Source organism: Neoarius graeffei, chromosome 25, assembly GCF_027579695.1.
Source record: "Neoarius graeffei isolate fNeoGra1 chromosome 25, fNeoGra1.pri, whole genome shotgun sequence".
Classification (NCBI taxonomy): domain Eukaryota; kingdom Metazoa; phylum Chordata; class Actinopteri; order Siluriformes; family Ariidae; genus Neoarius; species Neoarius graeffei.
Genome location: NC_083593.1, coordinates 10,797,291 through 10,820,616, shown reverse-complemented (window position 1 = coordinate 10,820,616; position 23,326 = coordinate 10,797,291). Strand labels below are relative to the sequence as shown.

The 23,326-nt window shown below is 41.6% G+C and overlaps 1 protein-coding gene across 1 annotated transcript; it reads right to left on the bottom strand.

Moving 5' to 3' along the window:
- Positions 1 to 739: 739 nt before the first annotated feature.
- LOC132873808 (RING finger protein 122) lies at positions 740 to 21,860 on the bottom strand. Its single transcript, XM_060909609.1, has 5 exons — positions 21,787 to 21,860; positions 13,773 to 13,818; positions 13,643 to 13,684; positions 13,474 to 13,556; positions 740 to 836 (listed from the first exon to the last, which is right to left on the bottom strand). Exons 1-5 carry the CDS (start codon positions 21,858 to 21,860, stop codon positions 740 to 742), a joined length of 342 nt encoding a protein of 113 aa, XP_060765592.1.
- Between the last annotated feature and the right edge of the window lie 1,466 nt (positions 21,861 to 23,326).

Sequence of the window (23,326 nt, the reverse complement as noted above, 5' to 3'; positions counted from 1 at the left end):
GCATACACAAATAATGATGGCACAAAATCTGGACTGTTTGAGTCAAGCGAGACCTCTCCTACAAACAAAATTGCATGCAAAGCTAAGTTAACATGCTAACAATATTCATTACATTGTGTAACTATGACCCAGCTAATCAGACAAACGTTACCAAAGTATTTTGCTACATCAATAAACGAAGACTAGAAAGAATAAAAAAGAAAGATTTAATAAATAGCCTGATCTTACCTATGATGAAGTGGGCGCTGCAAACCTGCGCATTTTTGATGCTGCTTTCATCCCAGTCTACACGTTTGATGGCTTGTAGCCATAGATGTCGGCAATTTTTTTGGAATGGGTGAGATCCTGCTGGAATTCTGTACATTTTAACCCCATCACTGCTACGATTCTGACACCCGACAACACAACAACTAGGCATTTCTTCCAAATATTTCTTCTCGTCTCTACCTTCGCTGAGTCTTTTTTGGGTCCAGGCTGCACGCGCAATTTCCTCTTACGTATAAATGACATTTACTGCGAAGGGGTCTATAGAGAGAGAGATGAATTGTTTAGTGTCTAAATCAGCACCTGAAAGTAAGTTTTACTGAACTCTTGCTTCAATTGGGACACATCTGAATGCGACTGCTGCCAGTCTCCATACTTGCCTTGGAGCGGTTTTTGGTCATTTACAAGTGTAGACTTCCTGCTGTAGAAAGTTCACTGGAGAATTTGTATTGGAGTATTTGCTCGTATCAGTCATCTATACCAGTTCATCCAATATACTGTTGATAGGAGCACCGATTGGTTTGTTGCACACGGGACATATGCAGCACACCTCCAGCCACTTTAACAGACATCTACAGCAGAGGAACAAGAACACCAGAAGTGCAACAGTCAATACAAAGACTCAAAGTACGGTATGGTGACTGAGCTGACATTATTGAAATTTTTACTAATTTATACAGCATCTTCAAACAGGAAGAAAGCTATTGGAGGAAAACCTTCAGACATGTGGCCTTGAACTTGTTTGGAGCAGTTCCAAAATATAATCAGTTCACCTGCTGGATTTACTGAATCTACTGGATCTACTGAATGTTATCACAGTTTGATGACAAATAGTATGTACACACTACAAAAGGGCACAGGCTGGGGGCGTCGTGGCTCAGGTGGATAAGGCGCCATACCATAAATCCGGGGACCCGGCTTCGATTCCGACCCGAGGTCATTTCCCGATCCCTCCCTGTCTCTCTCTCCCACTCATTTCCTGTCTCTACACTGTCCTATCCAATAAAGGTGAAAAAGCCCAAAAAATATCTTTAAAAAAAAAAGGGCACAGGCTGCCATTTACAAACTTAATCTCATGCTTTTATTGTTCACGAAGAACACATTCTCAGATGAGGTCTATACCGTTTCTGGACAGTTTTATACTGTATAAGCAAAAGAGACACTAAAAAACAATAACAATAACACTGCTTCAAGTTCAGCATGATTCAAACCATTTACACCAGTGTCACATTTTATAGTTTTTTTTCCTCACGCTTTGTAAAGGCTCACCAGTGAGCATAACATGAACTTGTCATGCTGAATGCAGCGATTTCCATGTTGCTCAGCAAAACGCTTCACATTACATGTATAGTTAGCTAAATAACGTTCTCCAACCTGATTTTTATCCTCTCAAAATCAGCATCGCAACTATGCTAGCACTGTTCATTCATTATAATTTCATTTCTTGATATATAGTTAATCAGCTTTTACCTCTTTCCTCCTTGCGACTCCTGGCTCCCTCGCTTCGCGCCTCTCAATTTTCCAAAACAACCAATCTCTGGCGTTATCTCGTGCTGCATTCGCCGCAGTCGGACATTGGAAATTCGCGCACGTAAATGTCAAATTGGCCGTAATTTTTCTTTGAATTCGTCGCTGCCAACTGGGGTGGCAGCAGGGGTGGCAAGGCTTTCTTTTAGGGTGGCATTTGCCACCCTATGCCACCCCGGTAGATCCGCCCATGACTGCACACCAACATCCAGCTTCAACCTCTTCATTAGGTTTGCGGATGCAGGGCTCGACATTAACGCTTGTCCGGGACAAGTGATACTTAATGTCGGAGAAGTTCATCGTCTCCGTTACTTGTCCGATCGGACAAGTGCCAAAATACGCCGATATTCGGGTTACATATCAAATTTATCAGTTTGTTCACATTATTTCCGAAGCATCTCACTCGACATATTGTTTTGATGAATCGCCGGATGTTTCTACTTGGAAAGAGCGATGTGCGCGTGCGCAATATAATAGAGATCTTGCATGTGACGTCACAGCCGATCCAGATTGTAACAGACGCCATCTTGTCGGTCAAATGCCATATTTCCGCCTTCTACTTCATTCTGGTTCTACCTTTTCTTCTGGAAAACCCTACTATATACAATTCTACTACAACGGCTGCACCTACAAGCTCTCCCTACCTGTGCACGTTTTTTATGTTTTTTGTGTGTATTTTTGCGTGTTGTTCGTCTGTACCGGACTTCAATATCCACTACAACCGTATGGACTTACTGGACATTGGTTTCCAGCAGAAAATGACGGTTTGTAGCGATTCCCATTGCATGCACAACATTCCGGACGAGATAGCGAGACCAGCGGGGTCTCCGTGGATTGTTATCGGGTCTGGCAGGCGAAGGAGGTGGCGTCAGGAGAGGAAGCAAAAGCAAGGCTGCAGGCAGAGATGGCCTGTTGACTAAGCTCAGAAAACAGCCACTCAAATCTCCACTGCCAAGCCTCTATCTCTCCAACGCCAGATCCATGGTAAACAAGACGGACGATTTGGAATTACAGCTGGAATTACCTTATTCTATTCTATTCTATTCTATAATCGGCTGGTCAGTGCTATACTAGATACTACTGATATATCTAGTATCAGTACTAGTAATACTTAAGTGACTTACCCGTCCAATGAGGATTATTTTCTTGTTTACAAGATGCCACATCTGAGGGGGGTTGACACATCCTGAATTTCTGTAAAGATAACTGTCCAGAGATTTATAAGCACGCAGTGCTTCACCACTGAACAGCGAGGGAAAGTTAATGAGGTAATTATACACGTCTGGGTATTCCACCTCTGGCAGTTCAATATCCACTGACACGATCATGAAAACTACGTCCGGTAAGCCATAAGGGTCACTAATCTGTAGGTCGTTTATTTTAGACATGTATCTAATTATCTGTTCATTAGAAAAATGAGCCGTGTAGTCCGTCGGTTTAAATTAATCCATTTTGTGCACGAGTGCAGCAGTATTCAGCGGTGTTTTTTACCGACAAGATGGCGGCTGTGTACTTTCCGGTCACGTGACTGCAAGATCTCTACACCGCTTCGTGTATTCTCGTAGTCGGCGTGACGTCACGAACACAGAACACATGACAACAGGCGCCATATTTGACTAGGTGAAAGCATGTTTTACCCAACTTTGTTAGTGTTCGGTGTTTTAGTAAGATTTTAGTAAGATTTTGATAGTTTTAGCTTAATATACTCGTAGAATGTCCTACCAGTATCAAGATAGTTTAGCTGCTGAGGATCTAGCTCGTTATAAATTGAAAATCAGTGTTGTTGGACTGGAGTTATGTCCGTACAAGCAAGGGTGGGACAGGTGTCAAAACAATGGTGACTTATGGGTTTTTGCAGACAGATTTATATTATGAAGCGTCAGCAAGTTTTCAGAATGTTTATTGTGGCAAATTCACCTATTACTGCTCATTTGTCGGCAATTAACTCATACAATAACAGAGCTGTTACTATCACTAAAAACTCATGTCTATTATAAATTCTTTTCTTCACTTACCATTGATGAAATGACGACCACATACATATGTATAGTTAGATTTGGGTTCCCATAACTTTCCATAGTTAACAGATCTATCAGCTCTCACTTCACACCTGTTTACAGCCCTCAACCATTTTTCTCTCCTTTTACCCGATAATGGTATCATATGAAACTTTAAACCTTCATTTTTTATTGAATTAGCTGTACAGCCTGCTACACAACACCCTTTAGGCATGGGCGGCTGGGTTGTCATGGAAGTCACATGACCAGTGACCCGGATGTCCGACTTCGAGAATTTGAGCTGAAAAGTAAACGGTCGTTTATGATTAGTTTTAATCGTGTCATACACGTGGATTTGTTGACATTTCTGTTGGCGGGATCATTATTCAACTGTATATTTACATTGAGTGTGTGGTAATTTCCAAATCTTTGAATTGTTGTTGATGGTGTTCATTATATAGCTGAGCGCATGCTGGCAGGGAATGTGCGCCTGCGTGCGTGTGGATTGACAGGGAGTGAGGCAGGAGTGGGGAAAGTTATCTATGAAATACCAAGCTGTCAAATGGCTGCTAATTAGGTTATTGGCTGTATTAACTAATTAGTAATAGTAGAGCAGATAAGCAGATGAATTGTGCACAAGATGATAAAAGCATGAAACTTTCAGGGTTTGTTCTTGAGGGCATAACAATTAATTTAAGATCTGGAGGCGCTCTCAGTTTGACCTTGGAGGTCAATTAGAGGTCATTGAGGTCATCAGTAGGACATTTCTATGCATGAGAGCTGAAATGGGTGTGGTTTTGGGAGCAATTTTGCTAAAAATGCACAGTAAGTATCAGTGGCGGCTGGTAGTCTTTCAAATAGGGAAGGCTGGTCGGTTACGATATTTCCAGATTTTAAAAGAAAAAACATCAATTTTGCCCATACTCTTGCCTCTGATCTGGCTGATTGTTGGCAGGGTCACAAACTGTGAAATAACAGGTTCTTTTGGCCCATTAGCCTACTGTCCAATATACATGATGGTGGTGTTGGGGGGGGGTATATTTTAACATTTTATATTTTAAAATTGTGGCATGTTGTTTAAAAATTGATCATTATTGAAAGCAGCTCTTTGTCAGGAACCTCAGCAGTAGAGCTGGAGGCCACACATTTAATTCAATGACACTTTCCCTATATTTTACTTATTTTGACTGAGAAATGTTTTATTGACAATTTTGATAACCCTTCACTTTTAATCCAGGTCTGTAGTGTGAAATGTTCTCGGCTGTGTTTTTGTTTAAAAATGTTTTCCAAATTGTAGCTGTGTTTAATTCATATCCAGAAAAATATATATTCCAATATAATATACTCAGCATAAACATTTTAAATAGATTCTATATTTTTGGTCCATCCATGACACATTACTAAAGTAGCCTATTTACTGTTGTTGATGTGGGTCACTTGCTGTTAGCCAATTCACTTTCTCGTACCAGGAGAGCTGAAAGGAACGAGTATTATTCCCTACCTTTTTCACCAAGTCAATTTGAGGCGTTGGTCTACCCTGCTCTTTAATTTTAATTTTTTCCTCGAAAGGAAGACTGGCAAATGGCTTCGCCAAAATTAAATCAGCAATGCTTGGCATCCGTGCGCAGCTTTCTTGCTAGCTGACTAGCCCCCTCAAGTTCAAGTTCAGTCACTCAAATAAACGACATTTCTGGAACTAAGATAGCAAACTTGACAGCACTATATTTACACTTTATTTACAATGAAAATATATACAAACTAAAAAAGCTGGTAGAAACTGTATGTAATGAATGAAATCGAAATGTAAGCTGATCTCTTACAATACACCACAGCACTTGCGAATCCGCATGGGACTGAACTGAGATTCACCGCTGCCTGTCTATAGTTGAAACGAGCTGTCAATCAAAGAAAATATCCGGCCGCTTTCACCAATCACCAGTCTCCTCGTGGAAACTGCCATGTCCCTCCCATGTGAGGCTCGGAGTCCGTGGGCGGGCGTTTTCGCAGTATTTGTCCAATAACCGTCTTGCATTTTGAGATTGAAAAGCGCAGAGCTCCCAATGCCATTGAAGTCCACTGAGGCTGGGAGTCCGTGGGAGTCCGTAGGTGGGCATTTTCGCAGTATTTGTCCAATAATCGTCTTGCATTTTGAGATTGAAAAGCGTAGAGCTCCCAATGCCATTGAAGTGCACTGAGGCTGGGCTGCATCACGCTGTCACGAGGGGGAGAAACTCACGCGCACATTAAAGTTATAAGGGCATTTTTAGAGGAGGCTGAGCCTCCCTCGTTGTCTTAGAGCAATCGCCCGTGGTAAGTATAAATATGCATGTATTAAGGCATAATCAAGTAAATAAATAAATAGATATACATCCATAGAGGTAAATGAATGAAATAAACAAAAAACGTAATGATAATAACGTAAAATTGGGAAATGGCAGATGAACTGTAACTGATAGATACCCAGGTAAACTACATAAATTTAATCATTAAACTGGAAGGATTTCTTATCTGTTAGTGAAAACAAAACAGAATTGTTCCACTTTCTTTCTGTTCAAATTGCTGCCATGGCATTAGCTCCTGGCAAAGAAGTATATGCCACAAATGAAAAAAATGTCCTCAGCTCTCCTGTTGACTGTGATGTAAGTAATTTGGTTCCATGCACTCAAGAGGAGGCAGACACAAAGCTATTCCTTCATGTGGCAGATGCTGCTAAAAAGGGACTTAAGAATGTGTTAGTTAGAACGGTGGATTCAGATGTGGTCGTCTTGGCAGTAGCTGTATTTCAGAAAGTTGACCTTGAAGAAATGTGGATAGCCTTTGGAACTGGTAGCACTTTCTGCTATATTGGCATCCACAAGGTGGTTGCTGCTCTTGGTCCTTCCACTAGCGATGCTTTGCTCGCATTTCATTCTTTCACTGGCTGTGATACAACATCAGCATTCTGTGGCCGTGGTAAAAAGACTGCTTGGGACACGTGGCTTGTGTACCCAGAAGTCACGGAGGCTTTTCACGAAATGTTGCAAATGCCACAAGAACTGAGTGACCTGTCTTTGTCACAGCTGGAACGCTTTGTTGTTCTCATTTATGACAGAACAAGTGCATGTGTAGGTGTCAATGAGGCACAGAAACATCTTTTCACACGAAAGTCAAGATCGTTGGAAAACATCCCCCCCCTACACAAGCTGCTTTGAGACAACACATCAAACGAGCCATGTATCAGGCTCATGTATGGAACCTTGCCTTGGTTATTAGGCCCCAGTTGCCAAGTCCTTCAGACTAGGGATGGGTTAACAGTGATGATGGATGGCAGACACTTTGGACAACACTACTTGAGGCCTCACAGTCGTGCTATGAGCTTTTGCATTGTGGTTGCAAAAAGGGCTGTTGTGGTCACTGCAAATGCAAAAAGGCAGAATTGAAGTGTACTGCCCTTTGTGCATGTTCTGGAGGCTGCAATGATTAGAATACTCACATTAGGCCTGTATCACTTGTATCACTCATTTGGAAGTCATTTTACAATTACAAAGTATATACTGCTTGGCAATATGCTACAAAATCATAAAAGTTGTTGAAATTGACATAACACATCATATATTTTAGAGTGACCTTCATCTTAACCTTGACTTCTAAGTGTAATATCACTATAAATGGACCCTCATGACCTAGAAAAATGGAAATCCACATGTAATTACAATTTTTGTCACACTTATATGATAAAATGCCCCAATTTTTAATCCTGTCCATTGAAATTGCACATAACAAGGGTCGATGACCTCTAAATGACCTCCAAGGTCAAACTGAGAGCGCCTCCAGATCTTAAATTAATTGTTATGCCCTGGAGAACAAACCCTGAAAGTTTCATGTTTTTATCATGTTGTGCACAATTCTTATGTTTATAGGGCCTTATCAGCTCTACTATAATGGGAATTTAGGGATTTGAAACATAGGGCTCTATAATTTGGATATAATTATGGATTATTTGAAATTATCTTTTTTTTTTTTACCATTAAATACCATACAGCAGCCACACTGAATAATTAGACGACAATTAATCAGTGGAGGATATATATTCAAAATTAATAATTTAAAAATGAAAATATATATAATTTTAATTTTCTGGTTTTCAATTTCTCATAAATTAATGATTGATGGAGTCCAATTGATGGAGCAGAACTCAAGGGTTGATGAATGAAGATGAATAGAAACTTTATTTGTATCCATTCATCTGTGAGTCAGTAGAGGTTTTCATAAGATATATCATCTTGTCATTTGATACACTGAAATCTCTCTCTCATTCTCTCTCTCATTATCTCTAGCCACTTTATCCTGTTCTACAGGGTCGCAGGCAAGCTGGAGCCTATCCCAGCTGACTACGGGCGAAAGGCGGGGTACACCCTGGACAAGTCGCCAGGTCATCACAGGGCCGACACATAGACACAGACAACCATTCACACTCACATTCACACCTACGGTCAATTTAGAGTCACCAGTTAACCTAACCTGCATGTCTTCGGACTGTGGGGGAAACCGGAGCACCCGGAGGAAACCCACGCGGACACGGGGAGAACATGCAAACTCCGCACAGAAAGGCCCTCGCCGGCCCCGGGGCTCGAACCCAGGACCTTCTTGCTGTGAGGCGACAGCGCTAACCACTACACCACCGTGCCGCCCTACACTGAAATCTAGTTATAATAATCAGTCATTTACAGTATTAATCAGTCAATTTTGTTATCAGTTGTTTTTATTTGTAGCATTGTTGTTGTTTGTTTCTCTTGTCCAAACTAGTGATATCTCATCAAGTCATACATTTTATGATAATGTTACTTTTTGTGATATTTGTTACTGAACTGCAGAGTACTGATCTGTGTGTGTATATATATATATATATATATATATATATATATAATGGTTAGTGTTTCTGGATCTCATAGTATAGTTATTTTGTTCTTAAAACTTTATGTTCATAATTTCTACTCTATTGGAATATATTGCTTCTGAACTTCAGCATAATAATTGGTGAATTATGGTATCAATCAGTCTGTTTTACTCTATTTTTGAACTTTGCCTCAGTATATCAAGTATTGCTTACTTTTGATTCATAGATATTATGCATATGTTGTGAATTCGGAAACAAATGCCATAAAGATTGTTGGGTTACAAATAGTTTATTTGTGGGTTTTTTTCTCAAATGTTTCTTCGGACAAGTCAACTTCACATTCGGACAAGTAAATTTCCTTTCAACTTGCCCGACAGGACAAGTGGTTTCAAAAGTTAATGTCGAGCCCTGGGATGACACGACTGTGGTGGGTCTCATCAACAATGGCGATGAGACAATCTACAGGAGTGAGGTGAGCCGCTTGGCCATGTGGTGCAAGGACAACAATTTCCGTCTGAACGTGGAAAAGACGAAGGAGATTGTTGTGGACTTCAGGAGAGCTCACACCCAGCATGCTCCACTAACTATCGACGGTGCTGCAGTGGAGAGGGTGAGCAGCACCAAGTTTCTGGGTGTGCACATCTCTGAAGACCTGTCCTGGAGCAACAACACCACATCACTGGCCAAAAAAACCCAACAGCATCTGTACTTCCTCTGCAAACTGAGGAGAGCAAGAGCCCCGGCCCCCATCATGCACACGTTCTACAGAGGGACCATCGAGAACATCCTGACCAGCTGCATCACCGTGTGGTACGGCGCCTGCACCGTGTCCTGCTGCAAGACTCTGCAGCGCATCGTGAGAGCAGCTGAGAGGATCGTTGGTGTCTCTCTCCCTTCTCTTATGGATATCTATAACTCCCGCCTCACCCGCAAAGCCATCAGGATCACAGGTGACCCCACCCACCCACCCATCTCACAGCCTCTTCAGTCTGCTGCCGTCGGGGAGGAGACTGCGGAGTCTACGGGCCAAAACCAGCAGGCTCAAGGACAGTTTCTTTCACCAGATGGTCAGGAGGCTCAACTCCCTCGCTGTTCTGCCCCTCCTCCCCCCTGTAGGTGCAATTGGGTAATTGAGTGATCAATCTCATTAAATCTGAAGGTTAATAAATCATTAAATTGAATCAGTCTCATTTGAATCATTCATGGAATCAGTCTCATTGGATCAGTCTCATTAATTAATACCATTTAATTTTGGTGCTTAATAATAAATTACCAAACAGCTAAATTATGGTATATTCCAAATTATTATGATCACTTACCATATTACATAACTCATATGCACCTTTGAATTCTTTGAGATTGGGGACTTCAAAGATATTGGAACACAAATAAACACACAGTTTCAATAATAAATGAATTTATTATAACAAAGACAAAATGAATAATGGCAGTTGAAATATATATAAATATGATATATACTTGATGAGATGTGTGTGTGAGTGTATTTGGTGAGGACAAAAGATTAGCTTTGTGTGCTAATTAAGATGTGTGTGTGTGTGTGGCCTGGTGACCACGTGTTTCTAAGTAACACAAGAGAGTTAGCTTTGGTTGCTAATTGAGATGGGTTGACCACATGTGGAGACACAGATTAGCCTTGTGTTGCTAGCTAAGACAAAGGAATGCTAGCTAAGGTGTGTTTTTGTGTGTGTGTGTGTGTGTGTGTGTGTGTGTGTGTGTGTGTGTGTGTGTGTGTGGCCTAAGCAAAAGTTAGCATGGATTGCTAGCTAAGGTGTGTTTGTGGTAAACAAAGGTTAGTCTAGCTTGCTAACGAGACAAAAGAATTAGCCGTGTGGCTAGCTAAGGCCCAAGGATCCTACCTCGTGGAGTTAAGACAAAAGAATGTTATCTAAGGTGTGGGGGAAGGTCAGGGCCAGATTAACATGGCCAGGGGCCCCTAGGCTACAAGTTGCTGTAGGCCCCCCCCGGCCACCACCATCTTATCCCATCTACCTGTAAAGAACTGTCTATTTTCTACATTTTAAAGTTTTTTTTTAATTATTAAACTTTTATTAAAAATTATTAAAAAGGAAACTATCATGCATGTCAATGTCATCGGAGTGAGTGTGTGTGTGTGTGTGTGTGTGCGTTTGTGAAACTAGTGGCAGTGGCACATTCATCCACAAATGGGACGGGGTCTGAAAGGGATGGTCCTTCACCCTCACCAGAGCTAGTAGTACTACTGGCTGCAGCTGCAGCTAACATAACGTTTGCTACGCTAGTGTCATGATGACTTGCACTTGCCAGTTGGGTTTCATTAGGTTTAAAAAACCCTGTTAGTTTTGGTATATTGCTCAATAGAGCTTTGTCACGTTGGGCTTTTTGCCGTTGCGCCTTGCGCTTTTGAGCACCGCTCTCGTATTTTCTGTCACACATGTTCACTGTTCAACTGTGGAGTGACGTCGTGCGTGACGTCTAACGTTTATATATGGAAGGCTGATTTGCCTCACCCAATCAGCGTCCATTTATTTAAATATTCATTTTGAGCCAATGAATATGAAGGGTTTTTTTTTTCTTTTGACCAATTGGGGGCCCCCCTGCGAGGCGGGGGGCGTAGGGGCCCCTAGGCTGAAGCCATATGAAGCCTGTGTGGTGATCTGGGTGTGGGGAGGGTGACCACGTGGTAAGGCCTTACAGTCCCTTGAGACAATGCAGTTAGCTCTGGATGCTAATGGGACAAAAGAATTAGCCATAGGCTAATTTCACTAGCTTATAACTACTAAATCCACTGAAATCTTGATGCGGTCAAGATACGTGTAATTAATTAAATTAAAGTGTTAGAAAGAGAAAGAGCATGCAACCTATCTATTAAACAAAACTGAGAGATCATAGAACAATTATGGAACACAAAAATCAGTGTGCACACTTAAACAGTTCCTGAGTTTAAATTCACACTACTTCAATAAAAGCAAATTCCTAAGACTAGGTTTTACGCCCAAATGCCAATCTGCTCCAGTACCTTGTTTATAGCAAGATTATGGAGATATGTTCCAAGGCGTTTGGAGTTTCACGATTGTGAAGCACGTGAGTCGCTCCGTGAAGCAGAGGATCTCTTGGTCCGACGCGTGGTCGCTCGTGATGAAAGAAAGTCTCTGATCAAAATAATTTGCACAGTGCTTTAATTAGGAGGAATTTGAACACTCCTAACTTTAAACTAAAACTGCTTTGAGCGGCAGTTTGGTAACGTTACTGATAGACAAACAAAACCGGTTGTAATTCTATCTGAGTTTAAAAATCGTGCGATTCTGGAGTCTACCGTGGCCAAGGGTAAACAAAAAGAAATCGCGCTGAATCGTGGATCTTGCAGAAAGAAAGAAAAAGACGTCTTATCTTGGGTGCTCAGCAGAGCAAATCCTCTTTGTATCCAGACGGCTTGGAGTCCAGACGGAAAGAGGAGGAAGCGGAAACGTGTTCCGTTACTTATGCCTTCATGGTGGATGTGACGTTGGTGATCCCGCTCACACGTGACGTAGGTCAACGCGGAAGTTGGCTGATGGGAAATGTAGTTTTTAAAGGGACTGTACCTACACCCCTCTGCCACGGATTCTGCCCGTACCCCACTCTTCAGCATCTGACGTCATGTCACCCTCACAGCCCCCCCCCCAACACACACATACATACTCTCAACATTCATTCGCACACTGAACTCAGGGACTGCACATTTCACTTTACCTTGCTCATTTGCACTATTCCGCACTACCTCACCTTAACAGCTATTAGTTTATACTGCTTATTTCATATTTACCTGCTATACCTCCAGTGCCCTTGACTGTTTGTCTTTTTGCTCTTATATATATATGAGGGAGAGAGGGGAGTGTTTATGTCTAGAGTGTTTATACTGTTTATATTGTTTATTTCAATTATTCTAGGAACATATCATCTGTAGCCGCTTTATCCTGTTCTACAGGGTCACAGGCAAGCTGGAGCCTATCCCAGCTGACTACGGGCGAAAGGCAGGGTACACCCTGGACAAGTCGCCAGGTCATCACAGGGCTGACACATAGACACAGACAACCATTCACACTCACATTCACACCTACGGTCAATTTAGAGTCACCAGTTAACCTAACCTGCATGTCTTTGGACTGTGGGGGAAACCAGAGCACCCGGAGGAAACCCACGCGGACACGGGGAGAACATGCAAACTCCGCACAGAAAGACTCTCACCAGCCACGGGGCTCGAACCCGGACCTTCTTGCTGTGAGGCGACAGCGCTAACCACTACACCACCGTGCCATCCTCAATTATTCTATTTTTATTTATTGCATTGCCTGTTTGCACCGTGGGTCAGAGAGGACTGAAATTTCATCTGTGCTGTATGTTGAGCATGTATAGCATATTTGACAAAGTTGACTTGACTTGACTAATGAGTACAGACATGCACAGACAACCCAAAAACAATGCTACCACCAACTAGTGGCAGAGGCATGAAAATTGTTGGTATTAGCAACTCTCTGTGCAGTAACCTCAACTTCTGTGAGGTTACAGTAACTCAACTTGGTGCCAGGCTCCGTCATTCATTATTTTCCGATAACAGCACAACCCATTATTTTTATTGCCAGAAGTCAACTCAACTGGACTTGGATGAGTGATAAAATACGTTCAGGATGAGAGCAAATGTCTTAATACCAGACCTCTAAGACTCACCAGTGATTTGTTTACTACTTTTGGCAAAGGGCTCCTATGTATTTTTCATCTTTGAGCTATTAGCATAATGAAGACCCTCTGCACCTCTTCATCACTGCAGGTTACCTTTCGTGAAAGCCGTGTTGGCATGGCAACGTCACAAGTTCATCTTTTATTCTGAAGTCCTCTAAACACACAGTGCACGTTTGCTAATGGACAGAAGAATACCAGGCAGCCTGGTTAATCATCACCTCTAAACTTCTGTTTGTTTTTTAATGGATTAAAAAAAAATTACCCCATGAATATTCATGTTCTTCGTCTCATCTTTCAACACAACCTGCAACAAATAATTAAGGCACTTAAGCATGTTTACACAGATCTTTATCCAACAGGATGTTTCGTTGTGTCTGCTGATTCATGCTTACCAGCTTGTAAGCCAATCTCTCAGACTGGGCTTGATGTTGCAATTTACTGGAAAGGCACAGGAACACAATAAATCAGTTACTCCAACTACTTGTAGGTATATAATTATGGTAGTGAGGAGATTATTTGTGTGCTGCCTAATCAAATGAGTGCTCAGTGGATTTCCTTTGGCAATCCCTTTAGCAGTTTAATAATGGTTTCTTTCCAGCAAATTGCAGGTTAGATTTCTGCTAAATTTAGGTTAATTATGTTGTGTTATTGTCAGTACATTTTTTCCCCCCCAGTGTTGCAACAGCATCATTTATCCCTTTATTTAACAACCAACGCACTGGCTACTTATTATGGACATTGGTCACCACTGCTGACCCACATGCATACATGTTAACCTATACGGAATGTCCGTATTTTATACGGATTTGATTCAATAAACATAGTATACGGGCGTACAAATAAAGTTATACGGATTCTTTAAAAAAACTTCAATATTTATTTAGAGCTATAATCAATTCCCACGATGATAAAAGAGCGCATAACATTTACAAACGTACTGTACACCACAGACAGCCAGTAAAGAGTCTTATGAAATCGTGCGTTATCTTGTGGTAGCGAGACTTCGTTCCACTTTTGATCATGCGCACACTGCATTGCGAGAATCCCGCCAACCGGGAAGTAACATTTTGTTTGAAAAGCGTATTTCCACCTGAGCGACTTTCACTAGCGACTGAAAAGATTCTGAATGGGCGCTCCGGCAAGATCAACACAGACACTTGCTGTGACATGCAGCCTCGTGAGGTATTGGTGCAGACTGCTAAAAAAAAGCTGTCATGGAGTACAATTCAAAACATTAGAGTGACACTTTGTGTTTTTGTCAAACATTGGAGCTTTGTATTCATTCTGAAGGTTTATTGTTATTAATATTGAATAAAAAGTAACTTGGATATATCATTGTTAATTATCATTCAAATTTTAGGTAAATTATTTTAATTTGCATCTTATAAGGATTTTATAAGGGAAATACGGATTTTGGAGGTTGGTTATACAGGTTTGATTGACCAAAGGTTGACATGTATGCACATGTCTGTGATGTTAGTGTACTGTACATTTTTATACTTCCTATTCTTAATTGAGCAGAACATGAAAAAACAAAAACATAAGCCACTCACAAGCCTGTACAAAAGAATAGTGCAAAAATCAGTCCTGTAGTGGAAAAGAACCTAAAAGCCACTGTGGTAAACTGATTCAGTGAGTGAGAGGGTGAGGCAGTCAGTTAGGTATTCAGTGAGTGAATGAATGAGTGAGGCAGTCAATCAGTGAGTGAGTAAGTCAGTTAATGAACGAGTGAATCAGTCGTTCAATTGGTGAGTGAGTGAGTGGATGAGTAGGTACGAGAGTCAGTCCATCTGTCCTTGAACGTATGCATGAGTCAGTTACAAGCCAAGTCCATGAGGTGCTTCAGATCTGAAATCTATCTAGCAGTTAGTGCAATGTTTAAAAATTTGAAAAACATTCATATACCAGATACAGTTGCATCAGTACCACTGTCACTGCTGTGATAGTCTCATCTCATTATCTCTAGCTGCTTTATCCTGTTCTACAGGGTCGCAGGCAAGCTGGAGCCTATCCCAGCTGACTACGGGCGAAAGGCAGGGTACACCCTGTACGAGTTGCCAGGTCATCACAGGGCTGACACAGAGACACAGACAACCATTCACACTCACATTCACACCTACGGTCAATTTAGAGTCACCAGTTAACCTAACCTGCATGTCTTTGGACTGTGGGGGAAACCGGAGCACCCGGAGGAAACCCACGCGGACACGGGGAGAACATGCAAACTCCACACAGAAAGGCCCTCGCCGGCCACGAGGCTCAAACCCGGACCTTCTTGCTGTGAGGCAACAGTGCTAACCACTACACCACCGTGACGCCCCTTGGAATTTTATACTGTACATTTTCCCACCAGGCAGCACAGTGGTGTAGTGGTTAGCACTGTTGCCTCACAGCAAGAAGGTCCTGGGTTCGAGCCCCGTGGCCGGTGAGGGCCTTTCTGTGCGGAGTTTGCATGTTCTCCCCGTGTCCGCGTGGGTTTCCTCCGGGTGCTCCGGTTTCCCCCACAGTCCAAAGACATGCAGGTTAGGTTAACTGGTGACTCTAAATTGAGCGTAGGTGTGAATGTGAGTGTGAATGGTTGTCTGTGTCTATGTGTCAGCCCTGTGATGACCTGGTGACTTGTCCAGGGTGTACCCCGCCTTTCGCCCGTAGCTTGCCCGTGACCCTGTAGAACAGGATAAAGCGGCTAGAGATAATGAGATGAGATAAAATTCCAAATAAACAAATATTTACTGTTATTGATATTGTACTGTGTTTCTATTGTTGGGTTATGCATTATCATACAATGCACTATGTTGTGTGTAAATGTGGTTTATTTGCATTTCATTTGCATAAATGAGTAGAAAATTGAGAAATATATTGTACATTTCTCTATCATTATTGTTTACCACAAAATAATTAACAATAAGCACTGAACGGCCGTTTGACTGAAAACAAAATGGCGGCCTCTGAGTTTTGGACCTACAGTGGTGCTTGAAAGTTTGTGAACCCTTTAGAATTTTCTATATTTCTGCATAAATATGGCCTAAAACATCATCAGATTTTCACACAAGTCCTAAAAGTAGATAAAGAGAACCCAGTTAAACAAATGAGACAAAAATATTATACTTGGTCATTTATTTATTGAGGAAAATGACCCAATATTACATACCTTTGAGTGGCAAAAGTATGTGAACCTTTGGTTTCAGTATCTGGTGTGACCCCCTTGTGCAGCAATAACTGCAACTAAACGTTTCCGGTAACTGTTGATCAGTCCTGTACACCGGCTTGGAGGAATTTTAGCCCATTCCTCCGTACAGAACAGCTTCAACTCTGGGATGTTGGTGGGTTTCCTCACATGAACTGCTCGCTTCAAGTCCTTCCACAACATTTTGATTGGATTAAGGTCAGGACTTTGACTTGGCCATTCCAAAACATTAACTTTATTCTTCTTTAACCGTTCTTTGGTAGAACGACTTGTGTGCTTAGGGTCGCTGTCTTGCTGCATGACCCACCTTCTCTTGAGATTCAGTTCATGGACAGATGTCCTGACATTTTCCTTTAGAATTCACTGGTATAATTCAGAACTCATTGTTCCATCAATGATGGCAAGCTGTCCTGGTCCAGATGCAGCAAAACAGGCCCAAACCATGATACTACCACCACCATGTTTCACAGATGGGATAAGGTTTTTATGCTGGAATGCAGTGTTTTCCTTTCTCCAGATATAATGCTTCTCATTTAAACCAAAAAGTTCTATTTTGGTCTTATCCGTCCACAAAACATTTTTCGAATAGCCTTCTGGCTTGTCCACGTGATCTTTAGCAAACTGCTGACGAGCAGCAGTGTTCTTTTTGGAGAGCAGTGGCTTTCTCCTTGCAACCCTGCCATGCACACCATTGTTGTTCAGTGTTCTCCTGATGGTGGACTCATGAACATTAACATTAGCCAATGCGAGAGAGGCCTTCAGTTGCTTAGAAGTTACCCTGAGGTCCTTTGTGACCTCACCGACTATTACACACCTTGCTCTTGGAGTGAACTTTGTTGGTCGACCACTCCTGGGGAGGGTAACAATGGTCTTGAATTTCCTCCATTTGTACACAGTCTGTCTGACTGTGGATTGATGGAGTCCAAACTCTTTAGAAATGGTTTTGTAACCTTTTCCAGCCTGATGAGCATCAACAACGCTTTTTCTGAGGTCCTCAGACATCTCCTTTGTTCGTGCCATGATACACTTCCACAAACATGTGTTGTGAAGATCAGACTTTGATAGATCCCTGTTCTTTAAATAAAACAGGGTGCCCACTCACACCTGATTGTCATCCCATTGATTGAAAACACCTGACTCTAATTTCACCTTCAAATTAACTGCTGATCCTAGAGGTTCACATACTTTTGCCACTCACGGATATGTAATATTGGATCATTTTCCTTGGTAAATAAATGACCAAGTATAATATTTTTGTCTCATTTGTTTAACTGGGTTCTCTTTATCTACTTTTAGGACTTGTGTGAAAGTCTGATGATGTTTTAGGTCATATTTATGCAGAAATATAGAAAATTCTAAAGGGTTCACAAACTTTCAAGCACCACTGTACATGATTTTATTGATGCGTGAGGTATCAGAACTAAACTCTGACCCAGGCTTCTCTTTTCACACCAGATTTCTAAAAAGGTCACAACTTTTTTTCGAAGCCATTTCTGAATGACTATGAAAAGCGACAATATAAACAGACTTAATGACAAATAAAAAAATTATTTTTATTTATTTATTTAAAAAAAAATACTTAGCAGAAGACAGTAGCATTTTGCGCGCACACTGCTAACAGTCTTTTAAAAGCTCACCATTTTGTAAGATTCCCTCAGCGATTTGGAGGAAGATGGCGTCTCTGTTTTCAAACAAATATTTCAGTCGATATCTCTGAAAATTAGGCATTCTCCAGCGAAAAGCCTCCAGCGTTTGTTAGTCAGACTCCATGTGGAGCTGAGGGTTTGGAGGATGCTGGTGTTTATGTTACCGCCATGATGGTTGTGTGTTGGTGAAGGGGAAGGTTCCCACTCATCTCCCACCTTACAGAATAATCACACACCTGTCCTTCACATGTGATTAAATGTTTCGTGTTTTACTTTGAAATGGCACATCAGGCTTCAGATAATTCAAGTGAGAAAATCACATCTGACAAGAAAGTAAAGTCATTACTGTGAGAACTAAAGCCATAATTATGAGACACTAGATATAATCTCATGACTATGATTTGCTATCCCATAGTAATCATACGGTGGTGATTGAAAGTTTGTGAACCCTTTAGAATTTTCTCTATTTCTGCATAAATATGATCCAAAACATCATTTTTTCACACAAAATCCGGGTGGCACGGTGGTGTAGTGGTTAGCATGGTCGCCTCACAGCAAGAAGGTTCTGGGTTCGCAGCCAGCAGCCTTTCTGTGCGGAGTTTGCATCTTCTCCCCGTGTCTGCGTGGGTTTCCTCTGGGTGCTCCGGTTTCCCCCACAGTCCAAAGACATGCAGGTTAGGTTAATATGGGACGGCCTTGGGCTGAGGTGCCCTTGAGCGAGGCACCTAACTTCCAACTGCTCCCCGGGCGCTGTAAGCATGGCTGCCCACTGCTCTGGGTATGTGTGTGTGTTCACTGCTTCAGATGGGTTAAATGCAGAGAGTAAATTTCACAAGTGTGTGATGAATAAAGTTGTGCTTTCTTTCTTTCTTTTCTTTCACAAGTCCTAAAAGTAGATAAAGAGAACCCAGTTAAACAAATGAGACAAAAATATTATACTTGGTCATTTATTTATCGAGGAAAATGATCCAATATTACATACACTTGTGTTCAAAATAATAGCAGTCCAACACGACTAACCAGATCAATCACTGTTTTTGGTGGAAATTATATTACTACATGGCAAATAATTTACCAGTAGGTGTAGTAGAGTCATAGAAAACCAACAGACCCAACACTCATGATGTGCATGCTCCTGAGTCTGTGTAATCGAATAATTAAGTGAAAGGGACGTGTTCAAAATAATAGCAGTGTGAAGTTTAATTAGTGAGGTCATTCATTCTGTAAAAAAACAGATGTCAGTCAGGTGGCCCTAATTTAAGGATGAAGCCAGCACACGTTGTACATGCATTTCTCTCTGAAAACATGAGAAACATGGGTCGTTCCAGACATTGTTCAGAAGAACAGCGTGCTTTGATTAAAACGTTGATTGGAGAGGTAAAACGTATACTGTAAAGAAGTGCAGAAAATGATGGGCTGCTCAGCTAAAATGATCTCCAGTGCTTTAAAATGGACAGCAAAGCCAGAGAGACGTGGAAGAAAACAGAAGACTACCATTCGAATGGATCGAAGAATAGCCAGAATGGCAAAGACTCAGCCAATGATCAGCTCCAGGGTGATCAAAGACGGTCTGAAGTTACCTGTGAGTACTGTGACAATTAGAAGATGCCTGTGTGAAGCTAATCTATCGGCAAGAAGCTCCCGCAAAGTTCCACTGTTAAAAAAAAGACGTGCTAAAGAGGATACAATTTGCCAAAGAACACATCAACTGGCCTAAAGAGAAATGGAAAAACGTTTTGTGGACTGATGAAAGTAAAATTGTTCTTTTTGGGTCCAAGAGCCGCAGACAGTTTTTCAGACGACCCCCAAACACTGAATTCAAGCCACAGTACACTCTGAAGACAGTGAAGCATGGTGGTGCAAGCATCATGATATGGGGATGTTTCTCTTACTGTGGTGTTGGGCCCATTTATCGCATACCAGGGATCATGGATCAGTTTGCATATATCAAAATACTTGAGGAGGTCATGTTGCCTTATGCTGAAGAGGAAATGCCCTTGAAATGGGTGTTTCAACAAGACAACGACCCCAAACACACCAGTAAGCGAGCAGCATCAGGGTTCAAGACCAACAGAATGAAAGTTATGGAGTGGCCAGCCCAATCCCCGGACCTTAATCCGATAGAAAACTTGTGGGGTGACATCAAAAATGCTGTTTCTGAGGCCAAACCAAGAAATGCAGAGGAATTGTGGAATGTTGTCAAATCATCCTGGGCTGGAATACCTGTTCACAGGTGCCAGAAGTTCTCAGAAACCATGGTTATACAACTAAATATTAGTTTAGTGATTCACAGGAATACTAAATCCTTAAGATTTTTTCAGTTTATACAGTAAATATTTGGAGTTTGTAATGAAAAATGCAGACACTGCTATTTTTTTGAACAGCCCAATGTTCATTTTTCTTCATTTTCTGTAAAGTAATTAAAATATTCATACATTTTTCTTCATGTTTTGATGTAGAATATAATGTGCAGTGTTCCCAATGCATGGAAATAAAAACTATTATAAGGATTTTGAGCTTTACTCACGTTTTTAAACACACTGCTATTGTTTTGAACACAACTGTATCTGTGAGTGGCAAAAGTATGTGAACCTCTAGGATTAGCAGTTAATTTGAAGGTGAAATTAGTCAGGTGTTTTCAATCAATAGGATGACAATCAGGTGTGAGTGGGCACCCTGTTTTATTTAAAGAACAGGGATCTTAGTGGTTAGCACCGTCGCCTCACAGCAAGAAGGTCCTGGGTTTGAGCCCAGCAGCTGGCAAGGACCTTTGTGTGTGGAGTTTGCATGCTCTCTCCGTGTCCGCATGGGTTTTCTACGGGTGCTCCGGTTTCCCCCACAGTCCAAATTGACCGTAGGTGTGAATGTGAGCGTGAATGGTTGTCTGTGTCTATGTGTCAGCCCTGCGATGACCTGGCGACTTGTCCAGGGTGTACCCCGCCTCTCGCCCGTAGTCAGCTGGGATAGGCTCCGGCTTGCCTGCGACCCTGTAGGACAGGATAAGTAACTTCTAAGCAACTGAAGGCCTCTCTCATATTAACATTAGCCAATGTTCATGAGTCCACCATCAGGAGAACACTGAACAACAGTGGTGTGCATGGCAGGGTTGCAAGGAGAAAGCCACTGCTCTCCAAAAAGAACATTGCTGCTCGTCTGCAGTTTGCTAAAGATCACATGGACAAGCCAGAAGGCTATTGGAAAAATGTTTTGTGGATGGATGAGACCAAAATAGAACTTTTTGGTTTAAATGAGAAGCATTATGACTGGTGTAAAAATCTGATGATGTTTTAGGTCATATTTATGCAGAAATATAGAAAATTCTAAAGGGTTCACAAACTTTCAAGCACCACTGTAGCTGCGGGTATTCTCTGAGAGGCTTGAATGTTTCATAAATCTATAGAAACATACAACTCATTGTCAACTGTGTGTCTAGTTTCATGGTGAGAGAAAAATTTAATACATACTTGTATTTACCAGTCATAAACATTAACACTTAAATTCCAGCCTGAAATGCATTTAAGTGTTTAGACTGAAATATTTGTGATGTGTTTAGTTGTTCAGTTCACAAGCTACGGGGTGATGAGTGTGATGGTGCTGCTGGTGGTATTGGTATCAGCCAAACAGCTATTCAGGGAGTCAAACGGCATTGTGGGTAATTGTAGGAAAGTGTTTAACCAAAGTGTAAATAAAAAGAAAAAAGTCAACTTAGGATTTCATTACAAAATTACTCTTAGACGCCATTAAAGGTTGCATGTTTATTATAATAATTAATATGCAAGTCACGGTGGTGTAGTGGTTAGCGCTGTCGCCTCACAGCAAGAAGGTCCGGGTTGCCTGCTTGCCTGCGACCCTGTAGAACAGGATAAAGCGGCTATAGATAATGAGATGAGATGAGATATGAAAGTCATTCAAGGCAGATTTTTCCATTAGGTTTCTACTATAAATTTCCAAGGAAAACTGATTTACTCAGTAAGTAATAATGAACTGATGTTTGGGAGTATTTCATTATTAACTAAGTAATAATTACTGAGGTTTTTTTTTTAATCATCCAAAAACCTACTGACAGATTTACGATAAATACTAATTACTGATAATGTCAATGTAACATCAGTCCTTTGATTGCTGAGTTTTATACCCAAAATATGGAGAACTACTAACTAATGTAAAGTGGCCTGTCCCAAATTTCAGTGTTTAAAATGTAAACACATTGCTGGAGCAGGGCGGCACGGTGGTGTAGTGGTTAGTGCTGTCGCCTCACAGCAAGAAGGTCTAAATGTATGACTTGATGAGATATCACTAGTTTGGACAAGAGAAACAAACAACAACAATGCTACAAATAAAAACAACTGATAACAAAATTGACTGATTAATACTGTAAATGACTGATTATTATAACTAGATTTCAGTGTAGGGCGGCACGGTGGTGTAGTGGTTAGCGCTGTCGCCTCACAGCAAGAAGGTCCGGGTTCGAGCCCCGTGGCCGGCGAGGGCCTTTCTGTGCGGAGTTTGCATGTTCTCCCCGTGTCCGCGTGGGTTTCCTCCGGGTGCTCCGGTTTCCCCCACAGTCCACAGACATGCAGGTTAGGTTAACTGGTGACTCTAAATTGAGCATAGGTGTGAATGTGAGTGTGAATGGTTGTCTGTGTCTATGTGTCAGCCCTGTGATGACCTGGCGACTTGTCCAGGGTGTACCCCGCCTTTCGCCCGTAGTCAGCTGGGATAGGCTCCAGCTTGCCTGCGACCCTGTAGAACAGGATAAAGCGGCTACAGATAATGAGATGAGATGAGATTGTTGGAGCACCCTACTGCAGAGTACCATAACAACCCACTGGGGAGCGGTACAATGTGAATTCAACTCGCTGGTTATGCTTGAATAAATGCAAATATAAATAAGTAAATATTAATACATAAAATAGGTCAGTGAATAAACAAATAGATGAAAAATACATAAATGAAGATGTTGTTGGCATGCGTCTGTTATAAACAACAACGCTTGGCTTCTTTTCATATCATTTCAGGGCTGATGTGAAAAGTTGCCCCCAGGACATTTAAAAGCTGCTTTGTTTGGTTCTATCACTTATCAAGGGCTTCTCTAGCCCCAAATCACTTTTGA